Source organism: Magnolia sinica, chromosome 13 (genome assembly GCF_029962835.1).
Source record: "Magnolia sinica isolate HGM2019 chromosome 13, MsV1, whole genome shotgun sequence".
NCBI lineage: Eukaryota > Viridiplantae > Streptophyta > Magnoliopsida > Magnoliales > Magnoliaceae > Magnolia > Magnolia sinica.
The window spans coordinates 20,512,505-20,534,031 of record NC_080585.1 but is presented as its reverse complement, the minus strand read 5'-3'; the positions used below and the strand labels follow the sequence as shown (position 1 = coordinate 20,534,031).

Here is a 21,527-nt window from a genome sequence, read left to right as displayed (position 1 = left end):
TAACTTTTCCTTGTCCTCAAAAAATAAATCATTCTCCCTCTTCAATTGTTCTTTCTCATTCAGCAACCTCTCCCTCTCGGCAAACATTGCTTCTTTCCTTCTCATCTCTTCCCTCTCTTTTCTCAATTCTTCCCTCTCCTTCTTTAATTCCTCTCTCTCCTTCTTCAACTCTTCCCTCTCAATTCGAAATTCCTCCATAAAAACAACATTCTTCATAATACCCCCCCCTCGGTCCCTCTCCCTCCACGCCTTTCTCATCGTTATCATCTGACTCATCCTCCTCATGATCAGTCTCATTACCCTCATCATCATTATCTTCCTGGGTCTCGGTAAGCTACAAGATGTATAGATGGATATGTAAGAGTAAGGATAAATTTACAATGACAGAAATTTATAGTTCATTTTTCATGACATCTCACCTGGAAATTGTCACGCACCGAGCGTACGGCATCCGTTTCCTATTCTCGTAGAGTTGGTTCTAATTTCGTAGCTACTAATGTCTGGAAAAGAACAAAGAGTAATGGTAAATAATTAAGCGTATACGTTAACTCAAGCAAAGTAAATACTGCTGATATATAAACTTACCGCTTTACTCTCGAAAATAGCATTTATTCTGTTGTACCTCCAACATTTCCAGCCTCGGTATTGAATGAAGCGTGGAATTTGATGGGGAACATATGAAATAATACACTCTTGTAGGGCCGGATATGTCTCTACTGCCCATACCTATTAGAATGAAATCAATATATGGTTAAAAATCTATAATTGAATATAGAGGGAAAATATAGGAAAGAAAAGGTGGTCTTACTTGTAAGGGAAGGACGCAACCACATACAGTGTACCGACGGGACATTGATGCGGCAACAGCAGATTCGATTCCTTGCAACATTGTATAGTATCCCAGACTGCCCCAGGGATACATATAGAAATCATCTAGCGAGTCCACCAGGTGAATATAATCCAAGTTGCACATGGTTTTCGGTTCGGTTCCCCTAAGAAAGCACTCTACAACTAGAAGTAGGGCAACCTTCACGACGTCCTCATGTTTATTGGTGTCAACTAATCTCTCAAACACATCCATTAGGTGCTTCTTTAAGATTGGATATTCTTTGAAGTATTTATCTCTTAGTGTACTCGTAGTGCAATGATTCTTCGGTACAGTAAGATCTCTAATCTTAAGACCAGTAATGAGGGCGAAGTTCATCTCCGAAAACTGCAATTGCCTCCCCCTGATCTCAAATACTGAATCACCTTTGTATTTTAATAAAAGAACCTGAAATATAGCCCCTATAAATCTAAAGGATGTAACATGCAATAGAAACGAGAAGGGGGATTGCCTAAACAGATTTAGGTGACTATTGTGTTTTTTCACTCCACCCTTCACCTTCTCAAACCACCATGTCAGTGTACACCTAGATGTTGGGTTGGAGATTACGGCAGAATATTCGTCACCTACAGAAATGAATTGAAAAACATATCAAACATACAATTCACAAGATAAACATAGTGTACAAACTTGGAATCATTTCTGAAAACAATGTAGCATTTCATTAATTTGAACAAGTTTCATATGAAATATAAATATAAAATGAGCAAGGAAATACCAAAAATTGGACAGAGACAAACAATCAACATAAGCTATACATTGATCGGAGGTAACAGGAAATTGGAAATTGAACAGGGCAAGCTGGACATTTTACCAAGTTCAACGTTGGCCAGTTTAGTCTCTTTTTTATAGTGGTAGTGTCAACAACAAGATGTTATTTGCAACTACCTTTATAGTTGGTTCATTGATCATATTTTCTTCTTGGAGAGAGTTGTTCATCTTCAAAGAAGCAGGCCGAAATCATTATGCCCACTGTTTTCATCGCAAAATGTATACACCAAAGCCCCATATGTGGAAGGGAACCTAGACATTGAGGGTGGACACCTAGACATTCAGCGGGACAAACCTGAAATTGAACCGGGCAAACTAGAAGATGAGCGGGGGAGACTAGAAGATCAGCGGGGGAGACTAGAAGATCAGCGGGGGAAACTAGAAGATCAGCGGGGCAAACTAGAAGATCAGCGGGGGAGACTAGAAGATCAGCGGGGGAAACTAGAAGATCAGCGGGGCACACTAGAAGATCAGCAGGGGAGACTAGAAGATCAGCGGGGCAAACTAGAAGATCAGCGGGGCAAACTCAACAAATAATTTCGTAGCTTGAGCTGAAAAATCTAAACATATCCAATGTTCAAATGGACCACACCACATGATATTTTGAGTTGAACTTCTAATGTTGATCATTTCTTAGGGGCCACAGAAGTTTTGGTTCAAGCTTACAGTTGTGTTTTCTGTTAATCCATATATGTATGATCTTGTGGTAGAAATCATTATGCCCACTATTTCCCACGGTATGATCCACTTGATCTTTTGATATGCTTCAATTTGGGGGCTAGACATTACAAAATAAATGAAGAATCGGATGGACTGTGTGGATATATTACATGCATTCATTGTGGGCCCAACTGAGTTTACATAGTACAATCGGAACGTACTACTAACTCAGTACGCAATCCGATTACGCTGGCTACGCCCCATGATGGTGTTTTATTTGTAATACATCATGTTCATCGGATTATGTAATTCCTATCCGTTTTCATCGTAATATGTATACACCAAAGCCCCATATGTGGAAGGGAACCTAGACATTGAGGGTGGACACCTAGACATTCAGCGGGACAAACCTGAAATTGAACGGGGCAAACTAAAAGATGAGCGGGGGAGATTAGAAGATCAACGGGGGAGACTAGAAGATCAGCGGGGCAAACTAGAAGATCAGCGGGGGAGACTAGAAGATCAGAGGGGGAGACTAGAAGATCAGCGGGGAAAACTAGAAGATCAGCGGGGCACACTAGAAGATCAGCGAGGGAGACTAGAAAATCAGCGGGGCAAACTAGAAGATCAGCGGGGCAAACTCAACAAATAATTTCGTAGCTTGAGCCGAAAAATCTAAACATATCCAATGTTCAAATGGACCACACCACATGATATTTTGAGTTGAACTTCTAATGTTGATCATTTCTTAGGGGCCACAGAAGTTTTGGTTCAAGCTTACAATTGTGTTTTCTGTTAATCCATATATGTATGATCTTGCGGTAGAAATCATTATGCCCACTATTTCCCACGGTATGATCCACTTGATCTTTTGATATGCTTCAATTTGGGGGGCTAGACATTACAAAATAAATGAAGAATCGGATGGACTGTGTGGATATATTAGATGCATTCATTGTGGGCCCAACTGAGTTTATATAGTACAATGGGAACGTACTACTAACTCAGTACGCAATCCGATTACGCTGGCTACGCCGCATGATGTGTTTTATTTGTAATACATCATGTTCATCAGATTATGTAATTCCCATCCGTTTTCATCGCAGTATGTATACACCAAAGCCCCATATGTGGAAGGGAACCTAGACATTGAGGGTGGACACCTAGACATTCAGCGGGATAAACCTGAAATTGAACGGGGCAAACTAGAAGATCGGCGGGGGAGACTAGAAGATCAGCGGGGCACACTAGAAGATCAGCGGGGGAGACTAGAAGATCAGCGGGGCAAACTAGAAGATCAGCGGGGCAAACTAGAAGATCAGCGGGGCAAACTTAACAAATAATTTCGTAGCTTGAGCCGAAAAATCTAAACATATCCAATGTTCAAATGGACCACACCACATGATATTTTGAGTTGAACTTCTAATGTTGATCATTTCTTAGGGGCCACAGCCAGGCCGTTCAAGCTTACAGTTGTGTTTTCTGTTAATCCATATATGTATGATCTTGTGGTAGAAATCATTATGCCTACTGTTTCCCACGGTATGATCCACTTGAACTTTTGATATGCTTCAATTTGGGGGCTAGACCCCTTAAAATAAATGAAAAATCGGATGGACTGTGTGGATATATTACATACATTCATTGTGGGCCCAACTGAGTTTACATAGTACAATGGGAACGTACTACTAACTCAGTACGCAATCCGATTACGCTTGCTACGCCCCATGATGGTGTTTTATTTGTAATACATCATGTTCATCGGATTATGTAATTCTCATCTGTTTTCATCGCAATATGTATACACCAAAGCCCCATATGTGGAAGGGAACCGAGACATTAAGGGAGGACACCTAGACATTCAGTGGGACAAACATGAAATTGAACGGGGCAAACTAGAAGATCAGCGGGGGAGACTAGAAGATCAGCGGGGCAAACTAGAAGATCAGCGAGGGAAACTAGAAGATCAATGGGGCAAACTAGAAGATCAGCGGGGGAGACTAGAAGATCAGCGGGGCAAACTAGAAGATCAGCGGGGCAAACTAGAAGATCAGCAGGGCAAATTGAAAAATTAGCGGGGCAAACTAGAAAATCAGCGGGGCAAAGAGAAAAATCAGCGGGGCAAACTAGAAGATCAGCGGGGCAAACATGAAAATCAGTGGGGCAAACTTAACAAATAATTTCGTGGCTGGAGTTGAAAATTGTAAACATATCCAATGTTGAAATGGAATGTTGAAATTGACCACACCACATGAAATTTTGAATTGAACTTCTAATGGTGATCGTTTCTTAGGGGCCACAGAAGTTTTGGATCAAGCTTATAATTGTGTTTTCTATTAATCCATATATGTATGATCTTATGAATAGGTTTGATAACAAACAAACATCACTGTTGGGCCGACTATGGTTTCGGCGGTGGAAATCATTATGCCCACTGTTTCCCGTGGTATGATGCATTTGATCTTTTGATCTGCTTCAATATGGGGCTCAACCCCTTAAAATTTTCCGTTAACGGATGGATAGCATGAATAGTAAATTCAATGTGGGCCCAACTGAGTTTAAAATATAAAAGGGAAACGGATTGGCTACTCCCCCTGACACCAGCCCCGGAGCTGGTGGTCGGTGCTCTATGGGCCCCACCATGATGTATGTATTTCATCCATTCCGTTCATCCATTTTTAAATATCATTTTAGGTTTTAATCCCAAAAATGAGAGGGATATAAATCTCAAGTGGACCACACCACAAGAAAACAATAGTGATTGGAAATCCATCATTTAAGTCCTCCTAAGGCCCACTGTACTATTTGTTTGACATCCAATATGTTGATTAGGTCATAAATATCCAGATGAAGGGAAAAAAACAAAGGTCAACTTGATCCAATACTTTTATGGCCCCAAAAAGTTTTTAATGGTCGAAGTTCATTTAACATTGTTTCCTGTAATGTGGTCCCCTTGAGACTGATATATATCTCATTTTTTGTTTATTACTATAAATTGATCTAGAAAAATAGATGGACGGAATGGATGAAAAACATACATTATTATGGGGCCCACAGAGAACCGACCACCGGCTGGTGGCAGGGGGAGTAGCCAATCCGTTTCCATATAAAAGGTGGGGTCCTTACTCTTGCTTGGGTGGTAACCTCTCAGTAGTTTCAACTCCCGGTCAGGAGTTCGAGTGCCATAGGTGGTGAAATTCCACCAGCGTGAGTGTGCGCGGTGTGTGTGCAGCGTGAGTGTGTGCGGTGTGTGTCTGTCCGTGTGTAATAATAATAAAATTATATATATATATATATATATATATATATATATATATATATATATATATATATATATATATATATATATACTGTCTTATCCATTTTCTTCGCTGGACCCACCATTTCAAGAAGAAAAGATGAAATGCTGATAAGGGGCCGACAAAAAGGGTGTTTTTTTGGGTCTTTCTACGGGAAATGCAGTGGGGAAATGGGGGTGACAGCAACGGCAGGGAAAGTGGCAGCAGAAAGGGAGAGGAAAAGCAAAGAGAGGAAATGGAGAGGAAGAGCCGTTTCCGTCAGGAGGAGGGGTATTTTCGTCCTGAAATTCCGACTCCGTACGAGGAGGTCCAACTGCGTATTCTAAGTTTGTATTGCTTCAAAAAAACCGCTGGATAAAAGGTGGGGTCCACAGTCGTAAATTTCTCATGTTTGGTGTGATATGGTCCACTTGAGGTTTGGATCTATCTCATGTTTGCGCTTGCACGGACAAAATATCTGGAAAATGGATGTACACAGTGGATGAAACACATAAATCATATTACGCCCATAAACCACCGACCAGTAGGCAATGGCCAATCCGCATCCCATTACGAAACGGAAAACTGATAGTGGCGTTTCATAATCTTGGGACCTACCGAGGAGCATGGAATGGTATCTTATCCCACCAAAAAAAGAGTATTAAGAGTACTCGAGCGAGTAAAATGCTTTTCTACTCGCCTCTGACACCTGGGAACCTTGCACATCTGAAAGAGATCGTAGTCGTTCATCAAGTACATCCGACACTTCATGTTCCTTGTGTGTGTTCATCTTGTAGGCTAAACGTGTAAAAAAGTGTTGTTTGTCATCACAATTTATGAATGGTCTATCTTCAATATCCAATTAGCCTATTGAATGAGTATATATAAGTGCTAATTTTGGACCCTAGAAGATTCGTAATGAACCTTACATGATGAACGGTCCTGATTCCAAACATGGATGCGGTATTAGCAAATCCATCGGGATGCCTTGAGTTGAGTAGATCTCACGCGGGCGAGTACACTTATACAGGTGTACTCGCCCGTATAAGTGTACACTTATACAGAAATACACTTAGTATTTCTCAAAAGGCATAGAATGAAGAAGGCGAGGAAAATCAACGGACTCAATCATAACTGAGAAGTAAAAAATGGAGAAAATAAAGCTGCTTTGTCTTCCACGGGAATTACGTCATTCTTGAGCGGACACTTCACACAGTATGCGCCGGTTGTCAACTCATACAGGTGGACCCGATGATTCCATAATCTAGACCATTGATTTATTGCATCCCACCTTCAACGGACCACTCCCTGAAAACCCTCCATAGATGACGGAGGAAAGGGCACATCTGGTGCAGGTAAGGGCACTGAAAAGTGAAGAAGAAGAACATAGCCCCACTGCTTGAGCGTTGAATCCTCAAGGTGTAATGGCTCTTTTTTTTTTTTTTAACGTGTAATGGCTCTTGAATCAACGTGAAATAAGTAAAATCTGAAATAATTTATTGAACTTTATCTTTAAAACAAAATTAGAATGCTTAAATAATAAAGTGCAAACTCTAATCAAGAATACTAATATAAATAAAGTGAATCTTTTTAAAAATAGTAAAACTTATTAAAAATATAAAATTATAATTTAATTTTGTTAGATGATTCCTCATGTGATAAGAAACGAATCTTAGAAAGACGTTACATGCTAAAACTAAAAATGTCTAATTTAAAATTTATTTTTCTTAAAACTAAAATTTTGAATAGGAATTAGCTATTTTCTTGCGAAACAGCGCAACGTTATCAATTGACCAAAAATTTTCTATTCTAACCAAAATCATATGGCGTGCGTCCCATAACTCAACTTGAATCAAAAGTACTTATGGTTGATTTACAGTCCGTATTTTGAATAACAATTTATCTCGATCTCGAATGAATTTCTTAAATGCAGGCATGCTTGTGGCCCAACTACATCATCCCGAGGAGTGGGCTTGGATCCAACATCACTGTGGGCCCTAGGAAGGTTTCAATGGTTGATGTCATTATTCCTGTTATTTCCTGTGGTGTGCTCCACTTTAGTTTATGAACCCAAAATATCAACTATTGCTCAGCCATATGTACTTCCCCCGGAATGATCGATAGGGGAGTTCTCACACATGAGGTTTGTTGCCTCATGGTCCCCATACATCCCAAAAAACTAAGGTCGATCTAATCCTCATGCCGTGGCTCACCTGAGTAAAGGAGTGGCCTGATATTTGGAATGTCTGTACGTACTGACCGATGACCGGATTAGATGGCGTATACACAGCACAATGGGGCTCTACATACAATCTAGAAACTTTCAATGGTGCACATCGCCCTCTCCATTGCTCCACGTTATCTCCTATGGTGTGGACCACTTTTGTTTGGTGTAAGGTTGATTTTGTGTTAATGTGGGAAGATCAAGGGCATGTGAAGCACTAAGCCTCCGTACATGTTATTGCTGCAGATGATGACATATATGAAGAAGATACTCAGTGCTGAATGGGCCATAGGCACTTCAGCTCGGGGTCAAATTTCTCACTTTGTCCGCAGCTAAGTACATGTATGTCCTTGGCACTTCCACTTAGGGCTGTCAATGGCCGGCTGGTCCATCCAGCTTCTAGGCCAGGCTTGAATATTAGGTTAGAGGTAAGGGCTCGAGTTTAAAAATCAGGCATGTTTTTCAATTAAGTTCAATTAAGCTGAGTTCAAACCTTATAAAATAGCTTGGATTGAGTTTGACATAGCCTCATTGTTAGGGTTTGTAAAGAATTTTATAATATAGGCTATATAAAAACGTTATTTACTTTGTTACGTAGATTATATTTGTTTTCCAGCCTGTGATTCAACCTAAAAATGCTTTGGCTTGAGCTTAGCCCTAGATAAACATCTTAGGCCTAAGTTAGGCTGGACTATTTTTGCTGGTGTTGAGCGGCCAATTTCAAGCTTATTGCTTATCTTAGGTCAGGCTTAGGCTGGATTATTTTGGCCTGTTATGAGTTGGCATTTTCAGGCCTTTGTTAGATAATAAGGGCCTGTTTGAATATTGACAACCATCACAACAAGATGGAAAACTAATATCATAACATGTTATCATTGATTAATTGGATATAGCTGAGATGTCAAATCATGGCAATCTTTTGAAATCGTTTTCTCGTGGCAAACTTCCGTAGGCTTCCCGTGTATTATATCTAAACTTCCCATCCATCTTCACAAATCTTTTCATAGAATGAGCCTGAAAATAAGGTAGATCCAGAGTTTAAGTGGCCATAGGAAGCAATTGGGGATTGAATACGTATCATTGAAAACATATTGGGGTCCACAGATGTGTTGGATCAAGCTGATATTTGTGTATTTTCCCTTTCATTTGGGCATGTGCCATATGAACATGTTGGATGACAAATAAACATTATGTGGGCCCTAGGAAGGTTTCATCGATGGGTGTCATTGTCCCCGCTGCTCTGTGTGATGTGGTCTATTTGTCTCATTTATTGGGTCACGCCCTAAAATGATATTGCAAAATGAATGGACAATATGTTTACACTTATTTTTGGGACACTTACATCGGCCAACAAAACATCGCCATGTGTCGGCACTATCGCTAAATGATATGTGAAATCCTACTTGCACCCCCCATCATTGTTTACACCTGATCTACTGTGCCTAGATAAAAAAATCTACAAGACGCCATGAGGCAATCATGCCATATGTGGTGTAGATAACTTCAAGATGAGGAATTAGAGATGTACACAAGAGAGAGTAGCATTAAATGCTAAATTTTAATAAAAAATATTCTTTACAAAAGCGAGAGTGTCTTTAAAGCAAGACTCATTCCCTCTAGAATTAAATGTTAGAATCTCATTAAATAAAATCTTTATCTAGCAATAATGTTAGAGCATTGCCAAGAGTAACTCTCAATGGATGCCAAATTCAAGTGACGTAAGGATCATAATATCTTTCTAATGTCGGAGTCCAGAGACATGAGGACTTCAGCGGTTGCACACGATGGTATATCTCTTATATATGTGGTCGTACGCAATATGGGTCATGCTAATAAGAATCGAAGAGATTTCCATAGGTGATTGCCCAAATCGTTCATGATGCTCAAGACTACGCAAGGTCATCGTCTCCTTTTAATTTTAGTTTATTTTTAGCCCCATCACTACTTATAGCATGGGGCCCCTAGTTAGTTTTAATCTTTAGTTTATCTTTTCACCCTTCATCCATAGCATCCCGCTAGATCGCAAAAAAGATCGCTCAGCCTTGAATGTAAAGTTGCATGGCTTTCTTGCTATGTGCTAGGTGATTTTTTTTTAACCATCTCGCCACGAAGTTTGTTTCACACCAAACACCGAACAGATAATCGAACTATGACCATCTCGCCATGTGCTCAATTTTGATTGAAACCATGAACAAGTCATCACCTCATCGGTCATCTCGCTATGAAGCCCAATTTTGATCGAGCAATAAACAGATTATCGAAGATCTACCCACCATCGGTCGTCTCGCCATGATGCTCGGTTCTAATCGAGCGACGAACAGATGACTATCCCACGCATCACAACTATCCCGCTATGAAGCTCGGTCCTGATTGGGTAATGAATGTATTGTCATCTCTTAAGCCAATCATGAATACCATTATTATAAAAATCATTAATACAAGAACACTTTCGCCTTATATCTTCTCTTTATTTTTATTGTTGAATTATGATGGTGAATCACACGGAGAGAAAAAGTCCTTAAGTCCATAAACTCACGTCTATTGTCACAAGACAAAAAAAAAAAAAAACTCATTTGGAAGGAATAACCCCTACCCTTTCACAAATTGCCTGAATGGAGCACAATATCGATGGTCTAAAGGACTTTAGGTCCTCTGTCTAGTCTCTAATTTGTCCATCTCGATGCGTGGGACACCAACAATTTAGTCAAACCTTTGAGTCGAGTAGACTCTGATGTGCTTGTACAATCATACCCACACACAAATTCCCAATCTAGGCCCTCGTTCACATGTGTGGCCTAATTTGATTGAATTAAGAGCAACACTCTTTTTGACACGCCTAGTGGGATGCGTATGCAACCAAAAGTTCAACCAAAATCTAGCAGAATCAAATCAACACAGTAAAATAAGCCACGTGGCATATGCGGTATTTTTATAGGCATGTGTTGGATATAGGGAAGATAGGTCATATCTTCAGAGAACCTTAACGTTTATGCAATATCTAGATAAGTATGAATAACTGTTAGGGCTGTGTTAGCATTGGAGCCTGTTCTAGGCATTCAAGAAAGGCAAAATACAATCGAGAAAAGGTGTCCACTCCTTTACAACATGTTATATGCACAGGCGCCACGTGGACAAGTGGTTATCCTCACACCTCAACCAAGAAGGCTATAAATGACAAAGGCAAATATGAAGAGAAGGATCCAAAATCCAATCAACAATCAACCTGTGCAATGTTGTTTATCTATCTAAACTTATCATCTCCACCGCTCATTAGCTGTGAAATGTTTAGTTTCTAAGAGTAATCCAGTCCGTCCTTGCACTTACGTCAGATCAGCCTTAGTTGTAACTAATAACTATAATTCCCTTCCATTTGTGCTTGCGTGTTGGATTTAAAGGAAGATCTTAGCTCTAGAAATTGTCCACATACACTAATATGCTCATACACTAGGGTCGACCACATTTGTAATTCTTGGCATTGCTTTACCTCACTTATCAACATGTTCCTCTATGAAGTACACTATTGCTCTCAATCAGGTTGATGATCCCGTTGTAGTGGTAAGTTTCACTTATTTCCATATTTATCTTCTATTTACATCCATTCAACTATACAATTGTTGCACCTTCGAAAGTCCTTAACTCCCAAGGAAAAAAGAACCCATTGGAGGCAGTGCCCTAATCTCTGCAAATCGCCTGATATCTCTCTCGACAGTTGGTTGAATAGACAGATGGTCAAACCATGACTAAGCACCACTCTTTCTTTACGCTAGGGGTCAGTGGTCATGGTTTGAATAAACCCAATCAGTTCACATGCATTCCGCATGGCCGAATTCAAGACCAACAAGAAGAAAATAAATTATTTGTATTATAAGTCCCATTTTAGATGTATCATAAATGAAAAGCAACAATTATTTGATCATCTATCTGACTGGTGGACATTTATCTTAAGTAAAGAAAAAATCAACGATCATGTTTCAGCAAAATGGTGTCCACGAATCGTTGTGGACTACTATTGTTCAACCAATATGATTTTGGGCCTCTTACTTTAGATACAATGGGTTTTGCAATTTATCAACTTTGAGCTATTTTTGATATCATGTACAACTTCTGTGTTCCTGCGTATAAAGCGGCATACACAGTCAGAGTATCAACTAACTCCCCATAACGAAGGACACAAATTGGCTAGTGAGGCTACCCATGCTACTGGTTAGATATGTGGGCCCCATGTATGTGCTTCATTAATGACGTCCATCCATTTTCTAAATTATTTTATGGTATGAGCCCAAAAATGAGATAGATCTAAATCCCAAGTGGATGACATCAAAGGAAACAATGTTTATTGAATGCCTACTATTGCCCTAAATTCAGCCAGTCAATGTCGCTCGTGAGATCGAGGGCCTAGATCAGATGTATGTGTGTGTGTGTGTATGATTGTGCGGGTGTGCCAGAGTCTGCCTGATTTAAGGTTTTCTTCTATTGAGTAAATTGTTGGTGCCCCTGTACCGAGATGGAAAGATTGGAGACTAGATCAGGATCCAGGGTCATCTAGACTACCAATTGATGTACTCCGTACTTAGGCAATCCGTGCAAAGGTAGGGGTTAGCCCTCACGAATGAGTTCTTTTTGCCTTGTGCCGGCAATTGCAGAATTAACCGGCTTAAAGACTTTTTTATTACACTAGCGCTTTAGTGTGGTATTTCTCAATCAAAATGAAAGATTTGCACGTAAAGAAATAGAGGCTAGACTAAATACGATCGATTTTATTAATAGCTTGACCTTATTACAACTATCATACTTTATAACTGTATATAAATAAAAGTGAGAAACAAAAAAAAAAAAAACACCTAATGCGCCTATTAGAATAGACGATCGAGGAAATTGGTCAGCAGGATATGATTGGGGTATGAACAATTGAATCGAAACTCAGATAAACATTGTGATTTGACAACTCAAGGTCACAAATATTTAGCCTACTCTTAAGATAAATGTACTGTCGTGGGAGTCGTTGGGAAGTAACGAACTAGACTAGGAAAAGTAAAATAGACATGAAAGTAAAGTAAATGTAAAAGTAGGTAGTTGTGTTTAGTGTAAGGCCATAAGCTCTTCTTTTTATGCTTCTTTTGTAGCTTTCCTGAGGTAGTAATAGCCCTTTGCTAGACTTTTAGATCCTTTGTGTGGGCTTTCCAGACATGTAATCTCTTCCCCAGCAAACTGAGACCTGCCTTGGAGAAAAATGGCTCCAGACTTGCTAACTTCTCAAATCTTCTTCCGTAGCTAATCCTTCACGGAGATGTTTGTGGCCCACTAAAGATTAGGCCTGGACCACCAAAGTTTCTTGATGAAGATAACTAGGCCAAAAGTTTGAGAATCTTAGGGGCTGATATCTATTGAACATGGATACTCAACATCTCTTCTTAATGGCCTACCTCGTCCACTTCAAGGTGTTGATCGGTATGGTTCAAACCATCTCCTCCATCCAAACAGTGATGGTTTGGAGTGCTGGATGGATTTGATCCCTGATACTAGTTTGTCATTTGGATAGACCAGATTTCTCATTCTCTTGATTCCGATCATCGTATAAAGCAGGACCTAATATAGATTTACTCATCCCTTTTTTTACTTGGTTTTGAGATCGTATTCGGGTTAGCTTGGACGTTGATTCGACCCATTGGTCTCCAAAATCTTCTAGATCACTGCTAGTTCTTCAAACATCTCTGGAAAATCTCTCATTTTAGAAGAATTGTGAGAGACGACCTCACATATAACATCATATCCAATTATAAGATGGGATAAGCTCGTTCGGTGGGTCTTTTATATACGTTCCAAGCACGTTACCTCATTTAATGAGAACGTTAATCATAGTCACGTGGCATGCGACGATTCATCCCCTTAAAGGACATGATATACCATCACATTAATTGATATAATACATAATACCAGAAGGACGATAAGACGTAAATCTCAGTATGAATTCTGCATATATTAAATACGTAGTGTCTTTGCTTGGCATCATCCTATTAGTCCATGTTAGGGCATCAAAAATTAATATAAATACCCACCATAAAAAACTTCTCGAGGCTAGAAATGTTTTAGATCAAGCTGATGTTTGAAGGTCGAATAAGCATTATAATGAGCTCGAGGAGGTTTTTAATGGTAGACATTTAACCATTATTATTTTTGTGTGGTGTGAGATTTAGATATGCCTCATTTTTTTCATCAAGCCCTTAAATGATACGAAATATTGGATGAACAATTTGGATAAAACACATGCATTATAGTCGGGATCACAGAGCACTGACCATTGGCCATTGGGAGTGACAGCATACTTAGCTACTGGTTGGTGCTTTGTGGGCCCACCACGATATATGCATTTTATCCACGCCGTCCATCCATTTTTTCAAATCATTTTAGTGCTTGACCTAAAAAAATGAGGCATATTTAAATGTCAAGTGTACTACACTATAAGAAAATAGCAGTGATTGAATTTCCACCATTAAAAACCTCTAAAGTACTGTTATACTTATAAGGTTAATTTGACACTCAACGTTTTGAATAGGTATACAGACATGAATGAAAGGTGAAAACAAATATCACCTTGATCCAAAACTTTTCGTGGCCTAAAGAAGTTTTTAATAGTGGGCTTCAATGAACCATGATTGGTGTGAGATGGTCTACTTGAGATTTGGATCTACCTTTTGTTTGGGCTCGTACGGAAAAAATATCTTGAAAATGGATGGTTTGATGAAACACATACATCATGGTACAATCCGCATCCCATTATGAAAAGGAAAACTGATAGCGTTCCATAATCTTGGGACCCACCGAGGAGCATGGAATGGTATCTTATCCCACCCAGAAGAAGCAATAAGAGTACTCGAGCGAGTAAATTGCTTTTCTACTCGCCTCTGACAACTGGGAACCTGGCACATCTGAAAGAGATCCTAGTCGTTCATCGAGTACATCCGATCTTTCATGTTCCTTATGTACGTTCATCTTGTAGGCTGCACGTGTACAAAAGTGATGTTTATCATCATGATTTATGAATGGTCCATCTTCAATATCTAATTAGCCTATTGAATGAGTATATGAGTGCTGATTTTGGACCCCAGAAGATTCGTAATGAACCTTACATGATGAACGGTCCTGGTTCCAAACATAGCTGCAGTATTAGTAAATCCACCGCGATGCCTTCAGTAGATCTCACGCGGGCGAGTACACTTTGTATTTCTCAAAGGGCATAAAATGGAAAACGTGAGGAAAATCAACGGACTCAATCATTGGTCAGAAGTAAAATGGAGAAAATAAAGCTGCTTTGTCTTCCGCAGGAATTACGTCATTCTCAAGCTGCGGACACTTCACACATTCTGCGCCGGTTGTCAACTCAGACAGGTGGACCCGATGATTCGATAATCTACAGCATTGATTTATTGCATCCCACCTTCTACGGACCACTCCCTGAAAACCCTCCATAGATGACGGAGTAAAGGGCACATCTGGTGCAGGTAAGGGCCCTGAAAAGTGAAGAAGAAGAGCATTAATTTTTATTTTTTTTACACGCACACATAACCCGACACACTCACGTCAGTGGAATTTCACCACCTATGGATACTGAGTCTACCACCCGAGCAAGAGTAAGGATCCGAAGAAGAAGAACATAGCCCCACTGCTTGAGCTTTGAATCTTTAAGGTGTAATGGCTCTTATTCTTCTTTTTTTATTTTTTATTATTTTTTTTATTTTTAAAGGTGTAATGGCTCTTGAATCAATGTGAAATAAGAAAAATCTGAAATATTTGATTGAAGTTTATCTTTAAAACAAATTTAGGATGCTTAAATAATAAAGTGCAAACTCTAATTAAGAATACTAATATAAATAAGGTGAATCTTTTTTAAAATAGTAAAACTTATTAAAAATACAAAATTATAATTTAATTTTGTTAGAAACAAATCTTAGAAAGACATTACACGCTAACACCCTACACTGAAAAAAAATGTCTAATTTAAAATTTAATTTTCTTAAAACTAAAATTTTGAATGAGAATTAGCCATTTTCTTGCAAAACAGGGCAACATTATTAATCGGCCATGAATGGCCAATTCTAATTAAAATCCTAGGTCGTGAGTCCCATAACTCAACCTGAATTAAAAGTTATGATTGATTTACAGTTCGTACTTTGAATGACAATCTATCTCCATCTCGGATGAATTTCTTTAATCCAAATATGCTTGTGGCCCGACTACATCATCCCCTACGTAGGGGTGCGCTCAAATCCAATACACTACATCCACTTCCGTTCAGCCTTCTTTCAATCCATCTATAGTGAGAATAAGTCCACAACCTACTCTACATCAGTCCTTAATACTTAAAAATAACTTATTTCCCTAGTTTGGAATAAGTCCACAACCTACTCAGCTCATAATACTCATAAACATCTATCACATTAAACCTCCACGTGATTTTTATGTATTTAGAAAGATTAATTACGTGCACTTTATCATTAATTTTTATGAGTATTATGTCTTGATTTATCTTCTCATTTTTAAGTTTCTTATATGTTTGTGTCGGAAAATCAATCATTACATAGATACGTTAATACATTAATGCCATGTTTATCAGCCTCTTATGTTTCTTATTTTTGACGTAAAAATAAATGATTAAAAAAGAAATATACCGACAAACCACTTATAAGGACATGATATTCTATTTTTTTTTTTTTTTTTTTGGGAATAGAATATCTACAGTGGGACACAACAGAACAACGGTCTAGATTACTGAATCATTTACCCCACTTTGCAAGAAATAAAAACCCGCGTGCACTGCCAAAAGACTGGCGTGGCAGCTTCAATTCTTCTCGTATTCGTCCCGGCAATTCCCCGCCCGTTCCTTTCAAGGGGAGCCGATTAGGTGTTACCCAGGTAACACCATAGACTAAGGTGTTACCCTTACCGTGTGGGGCCCATATGATGAATTTCTTGTATATCCACGCCGTCCATCCGTTTTTTTAAATTATTTTAGCACTGATCTCAAAAGTTAATCAGATCCAAATTTCAGGTGGTCCATGCCACTGGAAAAAGTGATGAATGACCCTTAGAAAAAATTGTGTGGGCTACAAAAGTTTTGTATCAAGACGATCTTTTTATTTTCCATCTATCCATATCTTGAGCTTATCAACTATTTGGATGGAAAAAAATTGTGTGGGCTACAAAAGTTTTGTATCAACTATTTCAGGTGGGCTCTATAAAGTTTTTAATGGTGAGCGTTCAATCAACACTGTTTCCTTAGATGTGGTCCACCTGAGTTTTGAATCTCCCTAATTTTTAGGAAAATGTCCTAAAATGTACTGAAAAAACGGATGGACAGCGTGGATATACCAAAAATCATTACTGTGGGTCCCACGGTAAGGGTAACACCCACTAAGGTGTTGACCGGGTAACACCTAATCCACTCCACGAAACATCGCATTCGGCATTTCCTTCCTTACTTCCTTTTAACTTCGGACCTCCGCTACCTAGATTCTCTCCATATATTCAGTTCTCTTCCTCTAACTCCATACTATCAGATTTTCTTCAGTTCTGCAAAATCCTCGCTTAAAGTCACTCTACTAAATTCAGATTGTCGTGTAATCCTAACCGTCTAGATATCTCTTCTTCAAGCAAAGATGGCTCAGATTCTCCTGCACGGGACGCTTCACGTGACGATCTTTGAAGCGAATGCACCGTCACATAAAAGCGGCGGAGGTGGCGGAGGTGGTGTATCGAAGTTCTTTCACCAGGTATCCGTTGAAGAAAATATAAAAAGAAAAAGAAGCACCACTCTTTTTGATAGGCACACCCCCTTTTTTTTTTAAACTCTGGTAATACAGTAGTGCAACGAAGCTCTTCTGGACGGTTATACATGTGAAATGTGTTGCAAGGTTTTAGTGAAATACAGATATGATCCTCGATCCAAGGTTTTTATCCACGAGTTTTCAGGTCTGACAGGTGGGGATCATAGTTCAGTGATCTGGACCGTTGGTCTGCTGATCCTAGCCTTTTGATTTGTCTGGCCTACAAATGGATGGTTAAAAAGGAGCTGTAGACATCCATATCTAACTAAGAAAAGACCCATGATTGGCGGCTAATGTCTCCCGTTCTAGGAAATTTTTGGGGCATGGTCAATCCACGGTGGGATGCGACTGACCAACGGTCTGGATTACTAAACCATGGACCTTGGTTGTTAGAACTGAGAACCAAGTACGTTGTGCAAAGCTCAAGTGGACAGAAATCTGTTCTTTGATGGGTTATTGTGATTTTGTTTTCTGGAAATTAGATGAATGAGAGTAGAATTTTTTAAATATTTTTTTAGAAGACGTGTTGAATTTTCACTGATGTTGGTGAGGTTAATTGATTTTTGTGAGATGAAGGGGAATGGACAGTCTATTTTCCATGAATTGCAGCAGTGTCTTGACAAAGGTAAGGGTGTTATAATAGGAATAACCTGAAAGTGTTATCATTACAAAATGGTGGTGTCCATTTGCTGTTAAATTTGTGTAATGCCAATATTCGTGGAGAGAAAAACTATAATTCTGATTTTAAATTGTAGATTTTCAGGCAGTGATGGTAATTTTTCATTTTTAGGTTGACATCTGATCCATCCTAGTAGTAAGCGATCCACAATTGAAAGATCACGTGTCTTGGTTGGATGGCTATAGAGTGAAAGATGGATCTTTAGTAGTAGTATCTTTTCTTTGATTGTATCTATTTTAGTATGCTTGAATTTGTCCATTTCATGAGATCTTGATTACTTGGAATTGAGATGGTGAAAATTTTCTTCGTAAATCTTCTACAAAACCACAGTTGTTTTTGTTTTTGTCTTTTGATGGATTTTTTTTTTTTATTATTTTAGTTTATAAATAATGTTATGATCAAGAAAAACTGAAATAAGATCTCAGATTGAGATCTTGATGCACTGATTTTCCATAATGATAAATAGAGTCTTGAATAACCAAGGTATTGAACAACAAACATTTGATTGAATTCCTTGCCTCACCCTGAGATGAGAGGGAAAGTCGATCTTTTGACTCGTATCCTGGACCTATTCTTTTATCTTACACTGGCCAATGATGTGATGGTGGAAGTTTACTCCCCAATGGGAAGAGCTGCTTCTTTCTTGCTTGCTAGGGTGCGCTTCCATTCACCAGTGCAGACTACAATTGCTTTCCGAGACACTTTGTTTCAATCTTCTTGAATTGGCTTAAAAACATGATGTAGAGCAGGTCACGGACAGTTTCATGGCCAAGATGGATCAAAAAAGGCCCGATCGACGACAGAAGTGATCCGGACCGTCAGACCTTAGATCGGGCGTATATCGCAATCCGAAATGAGTTATCTGACGTAAAATATATGATTTTGGGGTAGAATTAGCTACTTTAGCCAACCAACCCCGCTATGCCGGGTTGCGCAACCCAGAATTGTGAAAAACCCCTGGATCGACGGTCGTTTCCCTATTTTAATTTCGTTTTTACTATAAATAATAAGTTTTAGTTTGATTATAACTCTTCATCCATCGGGCTTTAGGAGTTGCGCCCAATGTGAAAAGAGCTTAGAATAATTTTGGTGAAGCCAAACAGGACACTTACTATTTTTGGCCGAAAACCTTGCGCACTAGTAGACATCACGACCTTCTATAAGTAGTAAGTTTGCTATGTATAATAAGTTGTGGATTCTAGGAGTTGTAGTTGTAGTTTGATTCTGATTTCTTTCCCATTGCTTGGTACCCCTATTTAAAGAGATGTGAACTCATTTTTTAGGATCAATAATCAATTTCGAATTTATTAGAATTTATTTCTATTTTCTGCTTTCTTTCCTCGTGGATTCGAGAAGTCTCTGTGAGGAGTCCAGAGAAGCTCCGTGGATTCGGAGTAGTTATCCTCATCACGTTCATCCCTACGTCAAAACAAGTTCCCAAGATTTTAGAATATGTAAATTCTTGTAATAAATATAAGTGTGACAATTTAGTTTTGAGCTATGCTGATACAGAGGGATCAGTATCTTTGTCTGTCTAGCTTTGTTTAAGTTGATTGTCAGAAGAACTCCTTTGAGGAAGGATGTCGTTTGTGCTGTCACGCCCCAAACCCGAAAATTGGATTCACAGGAATTCCAATCGCCGAATCTGGTGTCGACAGCCTCCGTAGTACCCCATTCTCGGCTCCTAGCGTTCATATGCCAGATTTCGATCCTGGGATCCTACAAGGAGGATTTTTTTTATGTGCATTTAACTCGTAATAAGCATAATCACAAGTATACCCAAATTATAAAGACAACATCATCATCATCACATATCCACTAATATAAACATTTGAATACAATACTGAAAGGGAAACACATAAATCGAAAGTCAAGCTCCAGAAGATCGCTGCACGCTCCAAGCTCAGCACTGCTGCAACCTATCATCATCTGCATGCATCTATCGTGCATAAACTTATATAAATCTTAGAGAGTGGTGTAAGTGTGTGCACAAGGTAAGTGCCAAGTATTCAACACAATGCCATCATCATTCAATACCGGAAATACTAGTAATCCATAAATTGTACATTATCGGAATAAGCAGAAAGACTGGCAAGATCATGAATTATCAGAGTAAGCAGAAATACTGACAAGATCATAAATCATAAGATAATAGAGTAAGCAATATAAAACAGCTATGCAAATAAGGAGTCATAAAAAGCCAAATATCAGATGCCGAAGATGCGATGCAATATACAATTCCTGATGAGATCACGAATAACGTCAGCTATATCTAGACCATATAAATGCAAAAATGCAGTAACCTAAAATGCTGTATGCGGCGAATGTCATGCAATATATGGTGCGAATGGAATGACCATACTGGAGTGTGAAGTCGGGATGATAGTACGTAGTATCGCAGGCTATGGGGTCCATCACAAGGGACTTCTATCCAAACCAGTCCCATACCTAAATTTGGATAGTCAGACTCAATATGGTAAACTCCTGATCTCAGGTTAGTCATGCGCCCCAACCGAAATCCTGTCAATTGCGAAGGTACACGTAATAAATAGTTGTGCACCACCAACCCGAGTGGATAGTGAATGAATGAATGTATGAATGAGTATGCAACTCCTGCTTACTAAATCCACATATCAGTACAGTTCATCTCTGGGATCATCACCGAAGTTTAGTACACTCCAAATGGCATTGCCGCTCTCCCAGCCGCACAGTCCAAGTGAGCGTAAGAAACCTCACTATCCGCCTGGCCAATAGTCTACCAATACCTATCCGGCACGTTGATAGCGGACCCATTCACGAGCTAGTCAAACTCAGCCTAGTATTGCCCCCTACCCTCGAGCGGGTAAGGCCACACCCCCTCCCAACCGACCACGACACAGTGGGAGACGCGGCCTCCTTGTATTCGGCACTTGGGCGCTCATGTATCCACTCGGTCTTGACGTTGGGGCGTCCTCTGGTACCAAGAGGGTTTAAGAATTTTCACCCAGGGACATCTATGGTGCCTGTATGCTAGAACCAACATTTTCGGTGTCCCATTTGGCCATCCATGATATACCTGTGGAGGCTACGGCCCTGATATCGCTAGGGCACACAATGCAAGATGCATGAGTCATACAATCCAATCATGCATAAATCCTGCGCATATTATGCTCTCATGCGAGATAACCTCCGCCTATCAGGGAATCTCATTACAATCTGCCCAACGACA

General features: G+C 39.4%; 1 protein-coding gene across 3 annotated transcripts in view; it reads left to right on the top strand.

Moving 5' to 3' along the window:
• The first annotated feature begins 17,329 nt into the window (after window positions 1-17,329).
• Window positions 17,330-21,527, top strand: part of LOC131223151 (phospholipase D alpha 1-like) — a 55,582-nt gene continuing 51,384 nt past the window's right edge. For 2 of the 3 annotated variants that reach the window (XM_058218462.1, XM_058218461.1), the window contains exon 1: window positions 17,330-17,586. In XM_058218462.1, the coding sequence (XP_058074445.1) occupies window positions 17,473-17,586 (114 nt within the window). In that variant the 5' untranslated portion in view covers window positions 17,330-17,472. Of the gene's footprint in view, window positions 17,587-18,205; window positions 18,266-21,527 lie in introns of those variants that run through there. The other variant, XM_058218464.1, reaches the window with a different exon arrangement.